The 23,761-nt window shown below is 42.5% G+C and overlaps 1 protein-coding gene and 1 long non-coding RNA gene across 3 annotated transcripts in view; one reads left to right on the top strand and one right to left on the bottom strand.

Annotated features, from left to right (window-relative positions):
- The window catches only part of LOC136179433 (uncharacterized), a 172,791-nt gene that overhangs the window by 138,004 nt on the left and 11,026 nt on the right, over positions 1-23,761 (bottom strand). The window lies entirely within an intron of this gene.
- On the top strand, positions 1,406-15,210 carry LOC109998606 (cytochrome P450 2J4-like). 2 transcript variants are annotated; one of them, XM_020653525.3, is made up of 9 exons: positions 1,409-1,807; positions 2,591-2,753; positions 2,835-2,984; positions 3,336-3,496; positions 8,812-8,988; positions 9,084-9,222; positions 13,746-13,933; positions 14,158-14,299; positions 14,892-15,210. In XM_020653525.3, the coding sequence occupies exons 1-9, from the start codon at positions 1,607-1,609 to the stop codon at positions 15,065-15,067; spliced, it is 1,497 nt and encodes a 498-aa protein (XP_020509181.2). In that variant the 5' UTR covers positions 1,409-1,606; the 3' UTR covers positions 15,068-15,210. The 2 variants fall into 2 exon arrangements, with proteins under 2 accessions (XP_065812311.1, XP_020509181.2); XM_065956239.1 differs by having other exon boundaries at positions 1,406-1,807; positions 2,591-2,984.

Below are 23,761 nucleotides of genomic sequence, written 5' to 3'. Positions count from 1 at the left end.
CACCACAAGGAACTACCACAGAGCACACATACATACTGAACACACAAATGGCTCTAACATTTTGTTTTCCATCAGTCAAGACAGGAGAAACTGGAAAGAAGTGTGGACAGAACTGAAGACCGTCAGGATGCGCGCGTAGTGCAGCAGTTAAGTCCCGTAGCTTTGATGAAATTCTGGCAACTTGTGAGCAAATAAAACTAAAGAAAGATCGCTCCTTCGATCTCTTGAAAACCTGCATTCTGTGTCACTTCTTTCAGGTGTTCAGCCTGTTTGCTGATGTGATGTATTACCAGCGTAATGCAGGAGCAGCTTGTGATACTCCCTGCTGAGAAAATAGTGCCCCGTTTAATTAATATTCGTATCATGATATCAACCTTTACGTTGCTCATTTTACATAGGTTTTAATACAATTCAGAGAAAATCCGTATTACAAATATTTAATTTATAAAAAATCCCAAAATATTTTTCAATACATTGCCCCCTTCTTCCCAAAACGTCTCGCGGGCCGGATGAAACCTGCTGTTGCGCCGGATACGGCCCGTGGGCCGTATGTTTGACATCCCTGCATAAAGTCTAATATTGTTGCAACGGACTCTGTTTTCCATATCATCACATTTAGCAGTCAAAGTAGCCTCTCTTCTTAGCAAGTAGCCCATAGCCTTCTCCTGTTGCTCACCCTGTTCTCTGCTTCGGTTAGCCTTTTCTCCAGACCCTCCATTTGTTCTATCTCCATGGATGATTCCAGTCTGTTTAGGGAAAGTTTTGTATCCCGAAAAGAGTCATTATTCTCTTGTCGAAGTTTCCTCAACTCCGTTAGCATCTCCGTTTCAGTGGCGTAGCTTCTGCTAACGTTAGCTGCTTCGAAGCTGCTTTCATATCGTCATTCTTTACTGATTCTGTGTCTTTCTTGATCGTTCTCTGACTCAAACTCATCTTTTTAGAGGGTGTACCATGTAGTCTGGTGATCATTTGTCGGTTTTCATCCATTTCAAGGCTGTTTTAGTCATGGGTCTGGCGGAGCGGATAAATTATTATTATTATTATTATGTTATTATGTTACTTTTAATAATTTTATTCCTGTTTCCTGTTTTCTTTAGCTGTTGTAATGGTTGTAACGCAAAAAATTTCCCCATGGGGATCAATAAAGTTTATCTTCTAATTCTTCTTTTTGAGTCTTCAAAGACTGAAAATAAGAAGCTTTACATGTTTTGTAATATAACAGTGGATATTATTATTGGAGATATAAAAGATAAATACATTTCTTTCTTTCCTGTGTTTGTATATGCAAACCGGATGCCAAAGTCAGTGCCCTAGTGCCCCCCCTCCCAGTCAGAAAAGTCTGGACACGCCCCTGATATCTAATCTCAGTTATAGATTCAGACTGTGGTACACTCTTGGTACACTGCAGTAGGTAAACACAAACTACTTACTCCTGCGTGTGTGCATTGTGCTTTTATTTTGAAGGTTAGGGACGTGAACCGGAACTCCCATCATAATATTACAGTCATTATTGTGAGTGGTTACGTCTGACAGTTTTACCTGAGTCCTGTTCCCAGAGAGTGTTGTGTAGCGCAATTTTAACTTAACACATCAAACAGCTGTCCAAATGGAGACAGTGAAAAGTGTCCTCGGGTTTGAGTGGATGGATGGAAGAAGTTTTCTGATATTTTTGTGTGTTTTTGTGCTTTTTGCCGACTTTTGGAAGAACAGAGTCCCAACAAACTTTCCCCCCGGACCGTGGCCTCTTCCGTTGATCGGGGACCTTCATCGCATCCGACCTGCCAGGCTTCATCTGCAGTTCACAGAGGTGAGTTCATGCATTATCACATCACATAGGTCTAAAAAATTCAATCTCCTCAGCTTGATTTTTTTAGGGATTAAAAAATAAAGATGTTTGTGCAAAGTCATCGTTTAAAGTGCTTAGAAGATTGCATGTGTTGGGGTTTTATCAAGTCAAATTTGGTTATATTATTAATAATTATATTTGATTACTTATTAATATAAATAACAATGTTATTAAACTATGTTTAATTGACTCAGTGGTTGACCCTGAAACCAGGGAAAAATAACCAAAATATCACTAAAATCAGTCTCAAATTAGTTATTTAATTACTGTCTCATATTATTAATAATTAATAACTATATTTAATAAATTGAAGGCATGAAATTTGTACACAAAACCCTCGCACCCAGCTTATATCACAATGCAAATACACCAGTAATCACAAACAGCTGCTCTCTTAAATTATAACAGAATTTATTTAAACAAAGCAACATCAATCCAAAATCAATATGTGGATGAGAGAGAGAGAGAAAACAAGATGGTGGAGAGAGACAATGCATCATGTGTTACTTAAACACCAGAAAGCCAGTGGCCGGACTTTGAGTCAACGGCGGGTACACTGGTCTTTCTGATTGTGAAAGCCATCGAAGGTTAACTAGCATAGCATTACACACATAGGCACATTGACTGGCAGCGCGTCTCTGTGTGATTAGGCCCTAAGAAGGGAAATGAAAAATCAGCGTCAGCCAAGTGAGTGTTTGTGGTGTCATGGTTTCATCTGAACACCTGTCTGCTCTGTGTTCTCAGTTTGCAGAGAAATATGGAAAGATTTTCAGCCTGCGGCTCTTCGGTGGAAGAGTTGTGGTCATCAATGGATACAAGCTTGTGAGAGAGGCCCTGGTCCAAAAAGGGGAGGACTACGTCGATCGCCCGGTCGTACCTCTTTTTGATGAAATGGTTGGAAACAGAGGTAGTGTGTTTTCTGTTGTGTCACTGTTAGTTATACTGATCTCCATGTACTCTCAGCCTAATCCTCTGGTGTCTCTAAAAGGTCTGGTGATGTCAAACGGCAATCTATGGAAGCAACAGAGGAGATTCGCTCTTCACACTCTCAGGAACTTTGGAGTGGGCAAGAAGACCCTGGAGCCATCCATCCAGCAGGAGGGCCAATATCTCACTGAGGCTTTTGCCAATCACAAAGGCAATAAAAATAAACATTTTTAAACATCGGCAACTGACATGCTTAGGACTCTGAACTAGTAGACTTTGTAGTAACCTTTATTAATATTTAATAACTAGACATGTCATTTCGCCTACCCTTAAACTTTGTCACAAAGAAGCACCAACACCTTGCAGTGGTGGACTATAAACCCCAGATCATCTACATGTGACTCTAAATCCCTGCTTCATTATCTTAAGGACCAGACCTGTTTACTTGATTTTTACGAGGCTGGTACTCAGTATTTACAGAATCTGATAACAACCTGTTTGTTTTACATAATCAAAATGATATCAAATCCATAATTGTTCTTATCTACTTTTTACCTGGCAGGACATCCTTTTAATGCCCAGCAGCTGATATCCAACGCTGTGTCCAACATCATCTGCTGCCTGGTGTTTGGGGATCGCTACGAGTACACTGACAAGCTGTTCCAGAGTATTCTTCAGGACTTCAATGAGATTGTGTTCTTAGAGGGAAGTCCAAGTGTACAGGTGAGCTTCATGTGTAAAAAAGATACAGTAAACTGTTTTTTGATCAGGATTAATCCATCCCTTAATAGTCAATGGGTTATTTTAACTTATTCTAACTTCAAACAAACATAAAAAGCCATTAAAGAAAATAACCAGTGTACTCATTAAAACAAAGATCCCTGCACACGATCGACAAATTAAGTGAAATAAGTGGTAATTTTAACAAATATACTTCAAATATTTGTGCAATAAAATGCCAGATCTGAATATTGTAACATTTACCTTTATTTAAGACATTGTTTTTGTCCCAGTAGACACTTTGACAGATTGTAAATATGGGCTCAGACATATTGCACCAGTAATGACATTTGGAGGCAGGACATGTGCAGGAGGGATCTGGATGGAAGAGCCACTGAATTCACCTCCACTAACCAAAGCACACACTTAACTTACTAATAAACCTGCAAAGATCCGAAGTTCATTGACTCTTGTTTTAGTGTTCATTATGTTTCCTCTGGCTGTTTCCCCTCTGCTCTGCTAATCCCCTAAAGAAAGCTGTTCCTTTAGCATTAAACAGCATGATGGCTATGATGACAGGAACCATAACGTGTTCTTTAAAGGAGCAATATGTAACTCTGACACCTAGTGTTTAAAATGGGTACTGCAGTCCAAATTTAAAACATTGTAGAGAGCTGTCTCTCCCCGCCCCCTCCTCTCTAGGTTGCCATGTGGTGGACACTGAAGTTTCAGTGTTTAGCCAGCTCTGCATGGGTCTGTAAACCTTTCTGCGTTCTAACCTGTTGAAAGTGTATGTAAAACCAGTTCAAAAATAGAGCTTCTGCAGTGGTACACCAATTAAAGTGCAGGGACCAGAGGAGAGTTTATTCATGCTTTATTTCTCAACAACTTGATTCCACTTCCGCATAGTAGTCAGATGATTTCATTAAATAATGCATCTATCAGAGTCACAACAAAGTTGTCAGCCTGTCATGCAGCTCAGCAGTGTGAAGCAAACAAAAGGAGTGAGCATGGCCTGCTGCAGGCCTCTTAATTGCTCAGGTGTGGCCTGATTGGTTAAGACTAGGCTTAAAGGGGAAGTGGGATCTGCAACAGCCGCCCCTCAAATGTAGGAACACATTTGAAAATTACTATAACCAAAATTAACCATTACTGGCCTACAAGGAATGAGGGTCGTCCATTGGAGGGAGGGGTATTAATCTTGCTTCCCTTTGATGTTAACTTCCACTGTGCGGACACGCCCATCCTCACTAGGAAAGAGACGTGTTACCCTTCCAATGGGCCAGAAACGTCTAGGCAACTGTGGATCTAGAACCATGACAACCTCTGACACCGTTAGGTTGGTAGAATCCTTTTGCCACTTCTGACGGGTTTGAAGGCTGGGTAAGTACTCCTTTATAAAGCGTGTTCCTTCGCCCAATAACTGAATGAGCATACACTGCTTGAGGAAGGAATGCATCTCGCCGCCCCATTAAAGCAGATTTGGGGTCACAGGGTCAGGATCAGCCAGGTCTGATGATACATATCCAAGGGGTTTTGAGTTAAGAATGCCTTCAATTTCTATCAACACAGTGTTGAGCACCTCCTCTGTTACCATTTGTGCCCCAAGAGTCACTCTTAGTTCTGCCTTAATTGATCTCACCTCCCTCTCCCACATTCCTCCAAAGTGGGGGGCGTTAGGGGGTTAAACCTGACCTGAATCTTCCTTTTGCCGAGCTGCTCTTGTAGTGCTGGATTCAACGCAGCAAATGCCTCACTCAGTTCCCTTGCTCCACCTTTAAAGTTTGTCCCACAGTCCGATAGGAGTTCAAATGGTTGACCTCGTCTTGCAGTGAAGCATCTGAGAGCCATTAGGAAGCTATCAGTGTTCAGACTGGTCAGGATCTCTATCTGAACAGTGGGTTGTGAGGCATTTGAACAGAAGGCCCCATCGTTTAATGGTTGAGCGACCCACCTTAATGAGTAGTGGACCAAAATAGTCCATCCCTGTAGACCAGAATGGAGGCTTAGTTACACGAATTCTAGAAGGTGGCAGGTCCGCCATCTTAGGAATGATGGGTTTACCTCTCCACTTCCTGCATTCCACACAAGTCCTTTGGTGCTGCTTAATGGCTTGCCGGCCATGAAGAAGGAACGTCTGATCTCTGCAAAGACCCGCTCAGGGCCAGGGTGGAGAAGCCGGGTATCATAGTCTTTGATTATCAGACGGGTTACTGGATGCTTGGGATCAAGGACAATGGGATGTAGTGTTTCTGATTCAAGATCATGTGCTTGTTGAAGCCTGCCTCCTACTCTGATAAGGTTCAGTTGGTGCTCAAACTGGGGAGAAAGGGCATAAAGGCGACTGTTCACAGGGAGTTCTTTCCCGGATTTGAGGGCTTTGAAGTCATCTGGAAAGCTTTCTGACTGGGCTTGAGAAAGGACAAGGGCTTTGATCTCAGCCTGGGTGGATGATGTGGTTCTATTAGGGGAGTGTTCAGCAGTATTCTAAAGGCTTTGGTGGGTGGCTTCAATAAGACCCGGCCAGGAACTAAATTGACTGGGATCTGGCCGATCAGAGGGCTTGCTGACCTCTGTTAGGCCACAGAACAGGGGTTTTCTTAAGTCAGGGACTGGATCAGTGGTGGATGGTGAAAGAACGGGCCATTGATCCGCAGACAAGGCTAGAAATGATGGGCCTCTGTTCCATCTGCAAGGTACGGTCAGCTCCATTAATCTCTTGCCTCTCGTTACGTCGTCAGCAGGATTATTGTCTGTTCCTACATAACGCCACTGCTCAGGGGAAGTTAGCTCTAGGATTTCTGTAATGCGGTTGGCAACAAAGACTTTGTACCGGCATGACTCTGACTGCAGCCACGTCAAAACTACAGTTGAATCAGACAAAAGCACTGTTTTGTCAATGGAGATTGTTAACTCACTGCTGATTAGTTGAGCCAGCTGGGCACCTGTCAGGTCTGCAGATAGCTTGAGACGAGGGATGGTGAGATGCTTCTTGGGAGCTACACGGGATCGAGCCATAACAAATGAAACATGGGTTCCTCCATTCTCATCCTCCATCCTCAAGAAGGCTACAGAGCCATAAGCTCTTTCAGAGGCATCACAAAAAATATGGAGTTCTCTTTTCATCACAGTACAGGGAATGTCGTACTCATACCATCTCGGGTACTGAATGTTGGTGAGGTAAGAGAGCTTGTTCTCCCATTCTGACCATGCTCCAAGTTCTCCTGGGGTTATGGGCTCGTCCCATTCTCTCTTTTTCATCCACAGCTGTTGGAGGAAGATTTTAGCTTTGGTTGTAAAAGGTATTATATACCCAAGGGGGTCATACTGGGTTGCAAGTACTTTGTACACGTTCCTCATCGTTAAAGCTGTAAACACTACGGGCCTATGCTTGTAGCCTAGAGTGTCTGAGGGGAAGTGCCACTTTAACTCTTTAAGAGTGCCCTCTGTTGTGTCTGTGTTGTCATGACTCAGCCAACGCTCTGTACTGTCTGCCTGGGCCTCTGTAGGTAGATGATTTACAACTTCCTCAATGTTGCTGGCCCACTGCCTGATGTCAAAGCCGCCAATGGAAAGCACATCTCTCAGCTCAGTTATCAGTTCTTTGGCCAAGGGAGGGAATGTAGACAGTTGTCCACATAAAAGGACTGAAGGACTGTTTCAGCAACATTTCCACTATGATCTTGATGGGCTTGTGCATGTCTTTGAACAGCATAGATTGCACAACAAGGGCTGCAGGTGGTGCCAAATGGCAGTACTTGCCATTCGTACACATCTGGAGGGTCCTCTTTCTTAAGGTCCCGCCACAGGAATCTCAACAGTGGTCTGCCCTTTGGCCTCTTATTTGGTGGAACATTGATTTTATGTCCCCCCTGATTGCCACTTGATGCTGTCGGAAGTGGAGCAACACACCTAAGAGTGATGGGCCGAGTATTGGTCCTGGGAGGAGTTGGTCATTCAAAGCTTGGCCTTGGTAGGAGAATGAACAGTTAAAGACTGTGCGTTTTTTCCCATTGTGCTCCACTATGTGGTGGGGGATGTACCAGGACTCTAATGACTGAGATATCTGGTCCATAGTGAGTTTGTTTACATAGCCTGCCTGTACCAGCTTATCTATTTCTTTGGTGTAGACTACTGATAGCTCTGGGGTTTTTGCTAAATGGCGTTCGGTGTGGCGCAGAAGGGGCATAACTGACTCCTTGCTGGCCTGCAGTTTTGGGCTATGAGGGATGCGAAGGAGGAGCGTGGCATAACGTTCAGTCCCATCAATCTTGACTCTGACGGTTTTGGCCTCCATCATTCCCATGGCCTGCTTGTCCTGTTTAGACCTTGTTATCAGTTTTTCATTTCGGAAGGGGAGGATATCCATCTGCCATAGTTTTTCCACCTGGCGGTTGAGTTCTGCATATGGAGTGCCAGTCGTAGTGAAAAGGGCTTGGGTGGCCGAGCGCTCCTGAAGGAAAGTTTGCCCTTGGAGTGTCCAACCTAGCTCGGTATGGATGGCTACTGGTGTCCCTGGTGGGCCAAAGCAAACTTTCTTTGTGGGGGTTATAAGGTGACTGTTATGACTGAAGCACCATCTAAGGTTTCGGTCTCTTGCTTGATAGTACGTATTAACAGGTGCCCTGGGGACCCTACGAGCCCTAGCTGCTTGGTGGCTTCTGATAGAAGCATGGTACGTTGAGAGCCATCATCGAGAATTGCGTAGGTATCAATGGTGTGGTTTTTTGTACGAGGCTTTAAAGGGGACATATTCAGAAAAATTGTTGAACATATATTTGGGTAACCTGAGTGTCTACTGACCCACAAAATCTGAAATAAATCCATCCAGTCCTTTGATTGTGGTCTGCAGAAGTCTTACAACACAGAGAAAAATGCTCTGTTTGAAATGTGCTCTCCTTGTCATGTCACAGTGGGATTCTGGTACCACCGATAAACTCCACCCCCAGCCTAGAACAAAACTTTAGTGCAGGTCGGCCATTTTTATTCTTGCTAGTGAAGGAGTGATGTCTACTGGGAAAAGGAGACTGAAGGTTTAAAGGGCTATAATATGTCCTCTAATAAACTTGCTTTTTGGAGAGTTGGGCTTTTGAAAGGGTCCTCGGCAGGTATAATCTTATTGTTGGAACCAGCTTCCTGGGACTCCCCGCAATAATTTATGCTGCTCCTTGTTACTCAGTTAATTTTACAGCATGACGTATTGTGGTTTAACATGTGGGGAGTGTCTGTGTTTTGAAATAAACAGCCTCAAAGAATTGTTTGGCCCTCCAACCTGTGTCTGTGTTCTAGTTTTTAATGACCATCTCATTTCTCTGTAGATGTACAACACTTTGCCCTGGCTGATGAAATGGCTCCCCGGATCTCACCAGAAGTTTTTTACTCTGGTACAAAGGATCGTTGACTTCATAGAAATGAAGATCAAAGAACACAGAGATAGTCTAGACCCGTCCTCACCAAGAGACTACATTGACTGCTTCCTCACAGAGATGGGAGAGGTAAAAACTTCCATCTGTATGTCTCAGGTTTGTTATCTTTATAGTTTCTGATGAACTATGTTAACTGATGCATCTGTAATTTGTTTTATTGATAGAAGGAGGACAAAGACTCTGGTTTTGATATCAAGAATTTGTGTTTTTGCACAATGGACCTGTTTGGTGGTGGAACTGAAACTACTACCACTACTGTACACTGGGGACTGCTGTACATGATCTACTACCCTCAAATACAAGGTGTGTGTGTGTGTGTGTGTGTGTGTGTGTGTGTGTGTGTGTGTGTGTGTGTGTGTGTGTGTGTGTGTGTGTGTGTGTGTGTGTGTGTGTGTGTGTGTGTGTGTGTGTGTGTGTGTGTGTGTGTGTGTGGCTACACCCACACTTTCACTGAAACATGATTTCATCCCCCACACTTTTTACTAAGAGAGCTGTTAATGAAAACCTATTAGTCAAGTTGGTTCTATTTCATCCCCGCTGTGCTTAGAGCACTGGATATTCCCTTTGGTTATATCTTACGGTGTCATCAGGGGTTATGTTCTTATTTTCTTCTCACGGGGAGTTTGCATCAACTTTCATCGCATTAGGCTCTCATTCCTCAGCTCAAAGCTCACTGAGTGAGTCGGGGAACAGCTCCATGCAGGCCATCATGCGTATGGCCCTGGATCGCCTGCGGTTAGAAATACCACAACAGGCCGAATAAGCCCCAGAGAACGCCTTCTTCAGGCGCACATTTGCGTCGTTGGGCTCTCCCTCTCTCTAATGGTGCTTACCAGGTGCATGACGGCTGCTCTTGCACCTCTGCAGTCTCAGGGCATGAAGATTCTGCCATATCTGGATGCCTGGCTGATCAGTGCGCCTTCCCATGCTTCCCAGGACACAGCTTGCCTTCTCCCCTACATAGCCCAGCTGGGCTTCCAGGTAAAGAGAAAAGTTGCATGAACCCCTCTCAGACCACAACCTTTATTGGTGTGGCCTTGGACACGATAAACATGAGGGCCCATCCATCCCCTTGCCGTGTGGACAACATTCTCCACGTCCTTCCTCTCTTTCAAAGGTGCAGGTTATTGCCCTACATCACATTCTGTTGTCTTGATTTAGTTGTGGTATCTTTGTTCGGTTGGTTGACCTTGTTGATGGTTATTTTCTTCAGCAATTGTTTTATTAAAGCTCCTGGGAGGATTGTTTTAGTTAGTTATGAAGCTCATTTAAACTTAGACTGATATCTTTAAATGGTTTACAAAAGCAAACAAGATTTTTTATCTTTTTTTTTTTTTTATTAAGTTATTCTTATAAGTTACTGCTTTCAGCGGGTTGGTGTCATTTTCTACAGCCAAGATTCAGAGTTAGGGATATATTTGACGCTTCAAACTTGGCAGAAGGAGATTTTTCATCAGTAAACACAATTTACACAAGCACAGGACAAGATCAGCGAAGAGATAAGAGGTCAAACCTTGTCTCCAGGGGATGCTTAGTGTGACACAACGGTTTTTAGTTGCAAGGTGTTAAGCTCTCAGGTTCACAGTCATTTTGTCTAAAAGTGGAAATCATCCTTTGTAATTAGCAATTAAAATGAAATGTCATTATATATAATGAGGTAAAATAAGAGTATAAAGAAGTTTTTTATAAACATGTTTGCATGATTGTTATCCTAATTTACCTTACACACATTTAAGCCATCATAAGAATTGTTTTGTATCCCAGCTCCATTGGTTGCCTGATAAATCATTCAACACTTTATAGGGTGTTATAAAAACTGTCCCTTCATCCAGTGTATCCTCTAGTAACTAGGGTTCATCTTAAAAGCAGGAGATATGGTGACTACACACCATCTTTATATGACTGAAATACATTAAAAAAACTACAACAGGCTGTATGGGCGATATACAAATAGACTATATGAAGTATGTTTAATTTCTAAGAACTCAAGGTTATATATATCAATACTGTTTTTTAGTTCATTAATATTTCACAACTCATGTCAAGACAATGCTTTAATTTTTTTAGAATGAAATAGAAACAATGTCATAGGTGACAATATTGTTGAAAGCAGCGAGTTGACTCTGAGTGTCATCATATAAATCATATGTAAGATAGAAAATATGAGACAAAGTGTATTAGGAATAACTATAAAATGTTTAATTATATATATATATATATATATTACAGAATACAATTATATTGTGGCTTGTTGTTAAGTCTTAATCTATTGTTTGTGGCCACCTCCTCCCACATACACATCCATAGGGCCCCATTGTACCAGGTCGCCATGAAATCCTGGCTGCACTAGTTTCCTGTTAGGGGCTGGTGACAGCATAGGGTCAAGTGAAAAGTCAAATAACTTGCTTTTATGTTGAGATAACAGTCTAAAGAAGATACAAATGACATATTTTAATGTTTGGTGTCCTTAATTAAAAAATGACAGACTTTGATATACATACCTTTTGAATTTTTGTTTCAATTTTCAATTTCCGCCTAAACTACATGTGTGTTTAAGTGTGAAAAATTCAAAAAATGAAAATGGTATAGCTACAAACTTTGCTTAATTGTAACTAATATCTATCTGTGAACATCCTGTGCAAATTTAGTGAAATTCTGATTCCCAGAGATACATGTGATAAGGCTAGAGCTGTCCCTTTTGGAGAAGCCCTAATTTGACCTATTTTCGTTTTTTTGGTAAGATGCATAAAACATCCAAAAAATGTTATTTTGCAGTAAAATATTTTCATATAACCATCCGTTTCATAAACTAGACATGTTCAAGTTATGAAAAAGTATGGTTGTGCTTTGTTCTACCTCGGGTAGGGGTATCTCAAAAACTAAAGCCTTTTGGGGGGGTTTGTTCCTCTACCATATGTGCTGCTGTCTCATGGGCATCGCCGAGCACATTCTCCAGGTATTGCAGCGTGAATGTTGCCAATCCCTATCCAATGGAGGTGACCCTCCTGTTGGAGTCCTCCGATTCTGCTCAGTGAGGTATATAATCAGGGTTTCTTTTGACCTTGCTGGTAAACGTGACTATTCAGCCAATCATTACAGTTTGACCAACCCAGCTGTCCAGAGAAGAGTTTAAATTTGAAGCTCAGTAAAGTTACCTTCGGGGGGTAAGGGAAGTTACTTTCTTTTTAAATAAAAGCACATTTTATATGAAAACTGGACACAAAGACTGAGGCTAACAGCAATAAGAAAGGCAAAATAAAAGTATCACAAAGAGCAGTTATGGGAGCTTAAACAACTACTCATGTGTCACCCACACTTTTAACATTGCTGCTCCGCTCCTGTACGCTGGTTTCCTTGTATTACACCAAAACTAAAACACTGCGACTGTTTATTGCTTAACCAGTGTTAATTTTCACACAATGCCGGCATTCCAGGAGCACATGAGGCGAGATGTGTAAGAACACAACTGGCAGAAGAGGTTGCCCACGCTGAACCATTTATACAGAAAAGCCACAATATTAGTCTAACAGTGGCGCTTGCACAGGCTGTGTATAAGAGGCTTGAATCTGACCTGCAGATGGACAATAGTAACAGGCAAAGGTAATCAATAATACATCAAATAAAAAGTACAGCCAAAACTTTGAAGTTTGGATTTGAGGGACCCAGCTGACAGGATGTTGTTAACAGGGAGGTTGTGAATTGTTTCTGTGGACAGGACTGGGCTTTCTTTCTTAGGGCCCCAATCACAAAGAGACGCATTGCTAGACAAGCGTCGCTTTCCTCTGGTACAGCGCATTTGCCGGGCACCCTTTTCTGTTTTTCTAGCAGTTTTTGGGCGCACATAAATGTAAAAAAAAAAACCTCTCAGCTGCCACGCTTACGGCCAACTTCCACTAATTCCGGCAGCAGAGCTGATAAGTTTTTTTCTTTATTCAATGTGTGTGCTTTCACTGGGTCCGCTGTGCTGCGTCTCAGCTCCATCTCAGCCCCGGCAGTCTGGAGCCCTCTGCAGCAGATATGCAGGGCTTCTATTTTTGCTGGATGCCGGAGCCCACCACATCAATTTAGCACAGAAAAGAACAAGCTGGGGGTGCTGGTGGAGCAGTGGCACAGTGGTGCAGTGGTTAGTGCACGCGCACCCCATGTACGGAGGCTGTAGTCTTCCAAGCGAGCGACCCAGGTTCGAATCCCACCTGTGGCTCCTTTCCCTCGTCATTCCCCACACTCTCTCTCTCCCTGATTTCTGACTCTATCCACTGTCCTATCTCTACATTAAAGGCACAAAAAGCCCAAAAATGAATCTTTAAATAACAAAAAAAAAGAACAAGCTGGACGGGAAGTCAGACACCGAAACAACATTAAAACATCCAGTTTATTTTCAGAATAAAACACTCTGCTTTGTATTCCTGTGTCTCGGCACTCCAGCTGCTGGCTGTGCTCTCCGAGTTGCGGACAGAGAACGCAGCCGGTGGGTGTTGAAGGACGAGACTGTACGGAGCTGTAACAGACCGTAGCGGACATGCAATGCAGACCGTATCTGGTGGAAGTTCGGGGTTAGAGTGACGCGTCTCTGTTTGATCCAGCCCTTAGTCCACTGCCATTGTGACACTGCCCCAGAAAAAAAGCAAAATGGAGTGATGAACAGACATGGGCTTGTATTCTGAGGCTGGAGAAGAGGAATAACAATAGATGGCTTAAGGTGATCAGAAAGACCAAAACTGACGAGCCAATGTAAGCTTTTCGAATAACAAGAGAGATATTTAAGTCTGTGCATGTGGATTATGGGTAATAAGCCTATGAACTTACATGGTTATCCATTTTTACAGAGCGAGTCCAGGCTGAGATAGACGCTGTGATTGGTTCATCCAGAGCGCCCTCTCTAAATGACAAAGAAGACATGCCCTATACTAACGCAGTCGTTCATGAGATCCAGAGAATGGCCGACATCATTCCCCTTAATGCGGCCCGCATGGCAACCAAGGACACAACACTCGACAAGTACACAATCCCAAAGGTACGTGATGCATTCTGCTTTAAGTCCAGTTTGGCTCAGCGGTTCAGGTTTTTATTAGTCTTCAAAATGGAAAGAGCAATTGACAAAATGATCAGCTTTAAGTTTATTTCAATGATTAAAAAAGACCTTGAAGATTAACCAGATATTTGCTCTATTTTATTAAAGAAATACTAAGAAAACAATCACAGCTTGAATGACAGTTTTAATAAGTGTCATTTCCTCAGGGCACCATCATCATGCCCACCCTGAACTCAGTTCTTCACGATGAGACGATGTGGGAAACTCCACACTCCTTCAACCCTCAACACTTTCTGGATCAGGACGGCCAGTTTAGGAAGAGAGAAGCCTTCCTTCCTTTCTCAGCAGGTTGGTCAGTTGTTAAAATTTTACACTGAAAATTAAAAGTAGATAAAACCACCAGGTTTTGTGGAGCCAGATATAACCACATTTTGGCCAAGAGGGTTAACCTGATTGTAGAAGGGTTCATGCAGAAACAAAGTTACAGAGCTGTGGGTCAGTGGTACAGTCGATCGTCTGCACCAGAATGTCGGGGTTCGATCCCCAGCTCCTGCAGCTACATGTCTGATGTGTCCTTCGGCAAGACACTTAACCCCAAGTTGCTCCTTCTGCTTCATCGTCAGTGTGTGAATGTGTATGAATGGATGAGTTAATACTGATGGACTCTTTACTCAGCAGCCTCTACCATCAGTGTGTGAATGTGTATGAATGGATGAGTTAATACTGATGGACTCTTTACTCAGCAGCCTCTACCATCAGTGTGTGAATGTGTAGGTTTGACCTGCAGTGTAAAAGCACTTTGAGTAGTCAGAAGACTGGAAAATAAATATATAAGCTCAAGTCCATTTACCATAATGGACCTGGGATCTTGAGCTGTAGCAATATTATCAATCAAAATGCACCTCTTCTGTTAAAACCACTAACCTGTGTGTCTCCTCAGGGAAGCGTGTGTGTCCCGGGGAGCAGCTGGCCAGGGCAGAAGTATTCCTCTTTTTTACCTCCCTTCTCCAGAGGTTTTCTTTCTCTGCACCGGACGGAGAGCAGCCCAGTCTGGAGTTCAAGTTAGGAGGTGTTCGCTGTCCCAAACCTTATCACCTCTGTGCTGTTCCCCGATAAACCACCAGCTGTCCCAGAGTCACCATCTATGTTCCAGTCTATTCACTTTGTAGTATATTAGTGTCTGTCCTTTTTCTACATTTGAAGTAAAACCAAGTCTGACAGTATGATTCTTCTTCTTATAAATAAACAAATTTAATATATATTGTTATTATGGTTTCTTCATTTTAACGAACCAAATCAAGTCTCTCAATGCATTGAAAAGAGCACTTAGAGCCTGCTTTCTGGAATTAAACGTTTGACATGTTATATAATATGTAAATGCAGAAAGCTTGCTTCATAAAAACAACCTAAACATGAACCCCCTTACCTCTGGGTTTACCCTGTAAAGCAGTTTAAGGCCTAGTCCACACAGAGGCAGTTATTTTACAGAGGTTTTTCTTATTTGTTTTGAAAAATAATCCCGTTGCTCATACACCACCAATGAAGCGGCGGGAGTAATTCGGGTTAAGGGTCTTGTCCTAGGACACATGTTGGACATGTTGCTGCAGGAGCTGGGGATCGGATTCCCAACCTTCTGGTTGAGAGATGACCACCTCTACCAAATGATCCACAGCGCTTCCTAGCTTGTCTGTTTAAATGTTTACTTAGAAGGTTTGCACAATGGAAGTTAAACCTAAAATCTTGTCTTTACTTAAAACGCGGCAGTGATGACGTCTTGTTTGTTTTTTGTAAAGGCTCTCCACAGATCTGATGACTGACGGGTTGATCTGGGACCAGACGGTTAAATCATGTATTTATTTAATGTTTATCGAGTCAGCTGATGCCACACACTACATATTTTAAAGCCTTAGCTCATTTGCAATGCCTGTCCCTAGATTTGCCTTTAAAATACATAAAACTCAACTCAAGATATGAGAGTATCATAGTATATAAAAAAAACAAAAAGGCACAGGCGAGTGTCAGACTGTTTCTTATCATCTGCTTGGGTTGGGAACTGGAGGGTCGCCGGTTCACTGCCTAAGCACTGCCGAGGTGCCCTTTAGCAAGGTTCCCCTCTGTTACAGATACAAGTACGTTGCAGTTATAAAAGCAAGACGGATAAAATACAAGTACAAAAAGAGTGCTTTATAAGTAGACTATAGACAGTGTGGTGACTATTTTTTAAAACAAACCCTGTATTGTCCAAAGCAGTCACCACTGAGATGTGAGCTGTGGAACTATTTCCAGACATGTGCTCCTGGCGTTGCAACAAACAAATGTCTGATACTCTTTTCCAATAGAGTCTTCAATCTGTTTATTATAGTTCATGATCGGGGTTCAATAATGCACATTCATGTCTCATTCTGTCCAATACATCATAAAGCATCAACTGTTACATTCAAGTCAACCTGACACAAAAAAGTATATGCTTCCAAACACACACCTGAATCCAATTACCTGGAGTCTTGGCTTTATGCACAGCACAAGTCAAGACTCCACCTAGTGTTCAGAGTTGGAATTACACTCAAAATACAATTTCACAGTGTTGTGTTAGGTTTCTTACAAGGATCAAATAAAAACAAGCATTTTGGCTCCTACAGACAGATTATAACGCACTTTACATTTGAAGCATATCTCCCAGTGTTACAAGTTCAAATAGAGAGATTTGAGCTTGTGTGTGTGTGTGTGTGTGTGTGTGTGTGTGTGTGTGTGTGTGTGTGTGTGTGTGTGTGTGTGTGTGTGTGTGTGTGTGTGTGTGTGTGTGTGTGTGTGTGTGTGTGTGTGAGTTGTCCCTCAAGCACTGCACATTCAACAATACAGGTGTTGTGTAGGGCGGGCCGCCCCCCCAATATAATGGTAGGGGAAACACTTTAGTTAATCTTGATTAATCTCATGTTATTTTGTCCCTTCAGGCTCACCGTAGATAATCGTCCTCAGTGTCTCCCTGTAGTCTCAGTGATGTAAAAGAAGAACACTGCTGCATCTTTGAATGTCTCATTTCACTTTAACAAACTTTCAGACAGCTCAGCTGACGAGTCCAAAGTAATATCCACCTTATGACATCACACATTGACCTTATGACATCACACATTGACCTTTGTTACCGTTCCGTTGAGCTGTTTGACTTCAGTTTGGGATCCCTAACCACTTCTTGTTTCTGTGCTTAACTTCATGTCCTAACCTTCACTCTACAGGAAGGGCCTTACTGTATTTTTATACTACAACAACTGGGTCACAAATATGAGATGAGTTTTATACAGAGCCTCTTTGACTATCTGTTGCAAAGAAATTAATTTAAAGGAGCAATATGTAACTCTGACCCCTAGTGTTTAAAATGGGTACTGCAGTCTAAATTCTAAGCATTGTAGAGAGCTGTCCCTAAAGTTAGAAGGAGGACATACTGGCTGCTGCATTGTTGTCAGAGAAGCCAACATACTCTTTAAACTGATTTGGCGCTACACAAATAAAAATTGGTTGGTTGAAAAAATGGAGCAAGACTTCTTGGAGTGTCTATCAGCACAACAAAACGCACGATAAGCCACTTGTTGTTGTTTTTACCAGGCTGTAATTTATTTTTCAAAGTTGGTGCATTTGATAGGGGTCTCTGTAGGGATTGTCTCACCTTTGGAGACAGCCTCAAGTGGCCAGTCAAGGAACTGCAGCTTTTGGAACTTTGGATCAGTGTTATCATGTTTCAGCCACAGTAGTTGCCCCTTGATAAAATCCTCTTTCATGTTAATCATATATGTGAAATGTATTTTCTGTGTGTGTTATTCAGTAGATTTTACAGCATCTAACTGTAGTTTGACACGTGTGGGAATGTCTGTATTTGAAGAAAAGAACAGCTTCAAAGAATTGTTTTTAATGACTGGATGATTCCTAGTTGATCTGTGACCGTCTCATTGCTCTGTAGATGTACAACACTTTGCCCTGGCTGATGAAGTGGCTGCCTGGATCTCACCAAAAGTCTTTCAGTCTGTTGCAAAGGATCATTGACTTCATCGAAATGAAGATCAACTTCCAACTAAAAGAACTAACAAAAAAAGGTTACTAATTTACATTAACACGTGAAGAAAAGTTCAAGCAGACTGATGGAAGCCTCCAGAATGGTTATACTCGCCTCTGATTAGGCAAAGACCCAATCATAGATTTGGATTTTGGGGTGGCACCTTGGGTGGCCAATCAGATTTCAAGGGGGCCCATGTCATCCTGGTCACCCCTCTGGACACACCCCAGGGTTCTGATAGAGACTCTGGTAGACTTCTGTACCGTAGACTCAGGAGGAACAAGGCCGATGCTCCCTCACAGTGAAAGGGGCCAGCTAAAATAGATCCGATATGGCACCTGACTTTGGAGGTTTTTCACATCCAAAGAGAAGGAGACCTCAAAAGACAAGGGGCTTGATGTAAATGTAGGCATGGACAGACATGAACTTGTAATCTGAGGCTGGAAAGCAGGGTTTGGAATTCAAGAGGAAAGAAGAACAGGCCAGCACATTTAGAGAGTTTAAAGGCTGAATGCGACATTTCACATTTGAATGTAGCAGAAATCAAGTATATCTTCTGAAAATAACTCTGAGTCATGACTGTCTACAATGGGTGTAACACCCGAGTCCCACTGTCTGTGATGCTTTCCAAGCTGTATCTACAGCGTGTTCACATGGACGGGACAGCTGGCCGGCTCACCCCCTTGTGTATAAAAGTTGTTTAATTAGAAGAATAACATACTGTACTCACTGCTTATTTGAATGTCACGTAAGCGTGTTGAGATCACGGTCATTTCGTGTAAATTTACATGCAGTGTGAAGCTAACTAAAGGGCGCTACCAAGCATGCTAACACAACAATGCAGCATTAGTTGTTGTGGTTTCATGCTGGTGCTCAAGGGCGACATCTACTGGATCAAAAAGTAACACATTCTTCTTTTAAGTCACCAGAAAAAAAGGATAACTCTAACTAACTAAGTAGCTCTCTCAGTCTGAAGGGACCTTGGTTGGAAACTGGAGGGTCGCTGGTTTAAGTCCCAGTGCAGACCAAGTCTTGAAATTGCTCTGGTAGCTGGAGAGGTGCCAGATCACTTCCTGAGCACTACTGATGTGCCCTTGAGCAAGCCACCGTACCCCCCACCCCCCACCACCACCACCACACCCGCTCAGGTGCGCTCGCAGCCCCCTCACTCTGACATCCCTCCATCAGTGCATGTCCACAAGATCCTGTGTGTGTGTAGCATGTTCAACAACAACAGTATACAACATTTTTATTTCCCTCATGGGATTAATGAAGTACATGTTCTGCGTCTTTTCCCCATATACAGAGAGAGTCCAGACTGAGATAGACGCTGTGATTGGTTCATCCAGAGCACCCTCTCTAAATGACAAAGAAGACATGCCCTATACTAACGCAGTCATTCATGAGATCCAGAGAATGGGCAACATCCTTCCCCTTAATGTGATCCACATGGCAACCAAGGACACAACACTCGACAAGTACATAATCCCAAAGGTACGTGATGCACGTGTGCAAACACTTTATTCATGGGAACGTTTTTATCATAATTAACTAGGGTGTAAAGGTACACGTACTCGGGCTGTTTCGGTACAGCGCCTTCGGTCCGGTCCGTGCGCGGACCGATCCGAGTACGCGCGGAACAGAAGTGCTTTAATCTGTGTTCCCACATGGACTGCAAAGCGGAAGCACACCTCAGGGTGGAGGAAGGCTGCGGCCGCGGATATGGGACACAACTTTTAGTTAGTAACTTGTAAAAAAGTTCAAACATAAACTGTGCAGATTACTAGTTCATCGAGCCCTGTCGGTTTGGACAGTTTCATATAATCGGAATGTAGTTCTTTTTACAGACTTACTCTTAACTTTCGTTTTCATTTTCAGCGATGATCCCGCTCCAACAGCGCTGCTGCGCAAAAAATAATATTAAACATGCTTTGCAGCAACCGGTTTGGCAAGAAAGCATTGTCGTACAGTATCATTAAAAACTTCACAGTGAAAAGTTACGGTTACAGAGGTTACACCCTCCCGCCCCAACAGAAAACCTTTTGCTAGTAATTCTGAACGGACCAAAGCCATAACAAATGCCATAGAAGTTCTTATATTGACAGAGGGAAATATTAATATTAATAGTCTGCGATGAAACTGTCCCAGATGTGATTATGTTTATTATGTGCTCAAAGGGCATTCAAAAAGTGTTGCCTTCATAAACTAAAAGGTGTCACTGTAATTTAAAATAAATACTTTTACATATAGACTATATTAATTAATTCATTTCATTCTAAAATGCTTTATTTCATTCATATCTTTTATTTATTGGAGACTCTTTTGGTTGAAGGATGCAGCACAAGTTCATTTTATGGTTTTTTTACAATGTTTAATTTAAAATGTTATTAAAAAGTACAAGTCTGAACTGTCGATGCTGCACTTAGCCCAATGTGTAAAAATTCTAAGTGTTCCTAATAAAGAAAAAAAAAGTTTTGCATCAGGTCCCTTTACTGTACCGAAAATGTAACGAACCGAAGCTTCAAAACTTGGAACCGTACCAAACCAACATTTTTGTGTACCGTTACACCCCTATAATTAACCCTGTTGTCACGTAAAGCCCTGCGTATACATGCTTTTAACTAGCGTACATTAACGCATCACATCAGCCTCGGTATCCTTTTAATGGTTTGTAGCGCTGGTGGTGCACTTCATCAGAATTTAACACTACGGGTACGCAAGATGCAATAAGTATATAACCACTAGGAGCAGTGTAGCATTGTATGGTGATGAGACCGGATGTGACACCAGAGAGCCGCTACAACGATGGAGGAAGGTTTTGAAAAAAAGTTAATAGATTAAATCCACAACTACAACAACTTTAGATAAGCCCATACTTTGACATACTGGTCCTTTTAGACTTAACCATTTGGGCTCATATAACACTCTTGAATTTGAAGAAAAAATAAATAAATCACAAAATTATCAGTTATATTTTTATTATGAAAGTTTTAATAAATGCTGTTTCCACAGGGAAACCATCATCATGCCCACCCTGACCTCGGTTCTTCACGATGAGACGATGTGGGAAACGTCGCACTCCTTCAACCCTCAACACTTTCTGGATCAAGACGGCCAGTTTAGGAAGAGAGAAGCCTTCCTTCCTTTCTCAGCAGGTTTGTCAGTTGTTAAAACTTTAGACTGAAAATTAAAAATACAAAAAAGCCACCATGATGACACCAACCATTCTGTTTAAGAGTTGATTTTGAAGCTTTTGAAGTTCAGTGGTAGAGTCGGTTGTCTTTCAACTAGAAGGTCTGGGGTTCGATCCCCAGCTCCTGCAGCCACATGTCTGCTGTGTCCTTGGGCAAGACATTAAACCCTGAGTTGCTCCCGCTGCTTCGACAGCGGCGTGTGAATGTTTATGAATGGATGAACTCATCCATTCATAAACATTGACACGCTGATGGTAGAGGCTGCTGAGTAAAGAGTCCATCAGTATCAACTCATCCATTCATACATATTCACACACTGATGGTAGAGGCTGCTGTGTAAAGAGTCCATCAGTATAAACTCATCCATTCATACACATTCACACACTGATGGTAGAGGCTGCTGAGTAAAGAGTCCATCAGTATTAACTCATCCATTCATACACATTCACACACTGATGGTAGAGGCTGCTGAGTAAAGAGTCCATCAGTATTAACTCATCCAGCAGCGGGAGAAACTTGGGGTTAAGTGTCTTGCCCAAGGACACATTGGACATGTAGCTGAGGATTGAACCCCCGACCTTCCAGTTGGGAGAAAACTGATCCTGCCATTGAGCCACTTCCCTCTCCCCGTCCTCCTGGGGGGACTCGAGGCGGTCCAAAGCCAGACAGGACACATCATTGTATTAGCCTGTGTTACTGCTTGTGCTACACCAACACATCTGTGAACCTTACGATCCATTTAACCATTTCAAGAATTGGGGACAAGGGACAACCCAGGCAGAGGCCAACATGCAGTCGTGCACAGGGAAAGCATCTGACTTTGTGCCGAGAATGTGGACACTGCTTTAACTTTGGTTAAGCAGGGATCCATTGGCTCATAGCAACGGCTAGGTACCCCATATTCCAACAGTGCTAGCCATGATTGTAGGCCTTCTTTATGTCCACAAAACACATTTAGACTGAATTTGTAAAGTCCCCTGCTCCTCCCAGAAGCCCTACAAGGGTAACTGATTGGTCCACTGACCCACAGCGAGGACGGACTCCGTATTTTTCCTCCTGTATCCTGTATCCAAATGATTGGTCGGAGTCTCCTTTCCAACCTAGAATGAACAATCACCAGGAGGCTGAGTAGTGTTATAATAATCCAATAGTTGCAGCACATCTGATCTCCCTTTTTTAAAGATGGGAACCACCAACTAGGTCTACCATTTAACAGGCACTGCCCCAGACCTCCAGGCCACATTGTAGAGGCGTGTCAGCCAAGACAGCCCAACCGGTTTCAGTTATTGTAGCAATCAAAATGAACCCCTTCTGTTCAAACAACTCACCTGTCGATCTGTGTCTCCTCAGGGAAGCGTGTGTGTCCCGGGGAGCAGCTGGCCAGGGCAGAAGTATTCCTGTTTTTTACCTCCCTTCTCCAGAGGTTTTCTCTCTCTGCACCAGACGGAGAGCAGCCCAGTCTGGAGTTCAAGTTAGGAGGCACTCACAGTCCCAAACCCTACCGCCTCTGTGCTGTACCCCGATAAACCACCAGGTGTCCCAGAGTCACCATCTATGTTTCACACAAAAGACAACACTGTGCCAGTATATTCAATGTAATTTGTTCATTTTGACCTTTAATCCTTTAAAGTCAAACTTTATTTGAAAGTGGGTTCCTTCTCACACATCGACAGGCCTTCTTCCATAAAACTTTTCAGATCAGAGGTTTATTCAAAAGTGTTCTGAAGGAAAATCACTTGGAGCTCGTTTCCTCTTATCCATGCGACTACACGTTGAATGTGTTGTACGTATAGTTGGATATAACATACTTCATTCAGAGCCTTTTTTTAATCATTTTCTGGCTGTGGTTTGGGTCTGATTTTTGTCAAGGCTGTAAATCACTGTGCACATGTGTGGTACCTCCTGGCAGGGTGTAAGCAGTGTGCAGCAAACTGGACCTTTGAGTCCGGCTGTTAAAGTTTGTGTGACAGAAATGTTGAATAAACTATTTCACCTTTATCTGCTTTCCTGAGCATTCATTATTAAAGTTCATCACGGAATTATGAGCATGTACTTCAGACATTTGATACAAAACTCTGTAAAAACAAAAAGGAGTGCGATTTTGAGGTCTCTTTGATCTTGAGGAAAACAAGCACCCTCTCTCACGTCGGGTTTTTCCCTGCAGAGCCTTTGAAGTGAGAAAACGATATAAAAGATAAGCGTGAGAGAGTGTTGGCCCTTCACTGTTTTCCTCAAACATGTTCTGCTGACGTCAGAGCACATCAAAATGAGAAGTGGGTTCATTATTTTTTTAGACCGGGTTACCTCCTCCTTCAGACAACAAGTGCAAGTTTGTTTTATCAGCTTTTATACTCTCATGTTTATTGATGTCGTATGAGTCTACTCTGTTACTCTGCTGCTCAACTTCTATCTCTTCTATTCATCATCATTACAGCTGCTAACTTTAATTTTACACTCATCACTCTATGATCATACTTAGCTGTTACTGCTAATACTACACATACTTTTACATTATTACTGACATTGTAGCTTTAAATTTATCTTTTTTATTGTTGTTGTCGCTCTGTTTGT

This window comes from Labrus bergylta, chromosome 6 (genome assembly GCF_963930695.1).
Source record: "Labrus bergylta chromosome 6, fLabBer1.1, whole genome shotgun sequence".
In the NCBI taxonomy this organism is placed as follows: Eukaryota; Metazoa; Chordata; class Actinopteri; order Labriformes; family Labridae; genus Labrus; species Labrus bergylta.
This window is presented reverse-complemented; position numbering and strand designations above follow the sequence as displayed.

Bases quoted from the DNA above. Each gene is read 5' to 3' on its own strand.
- LOC109998606 (XM_065956239.1), top strand. From the start codon at position 1,607: ATGGAGACAGTGAAAAGTGTCCTCGGGTTTGAGTGGATGGATGGAAGA. The intron at 1,808-2,590 runs GTGAGTTCATGC...CTGTGTTCTCAG, and splicing joins TTCATCTGCAGTTCACAGAG to TTTGCAGAGAAATATGGAAA. The intron at 3,497-8,811 runs GTGAGCTTCATG...ATTTCTCTGTAG, and splicing joins AGGGAAGTCCAAGTGTACAG to ATGTACAACACTTTGCCCTG.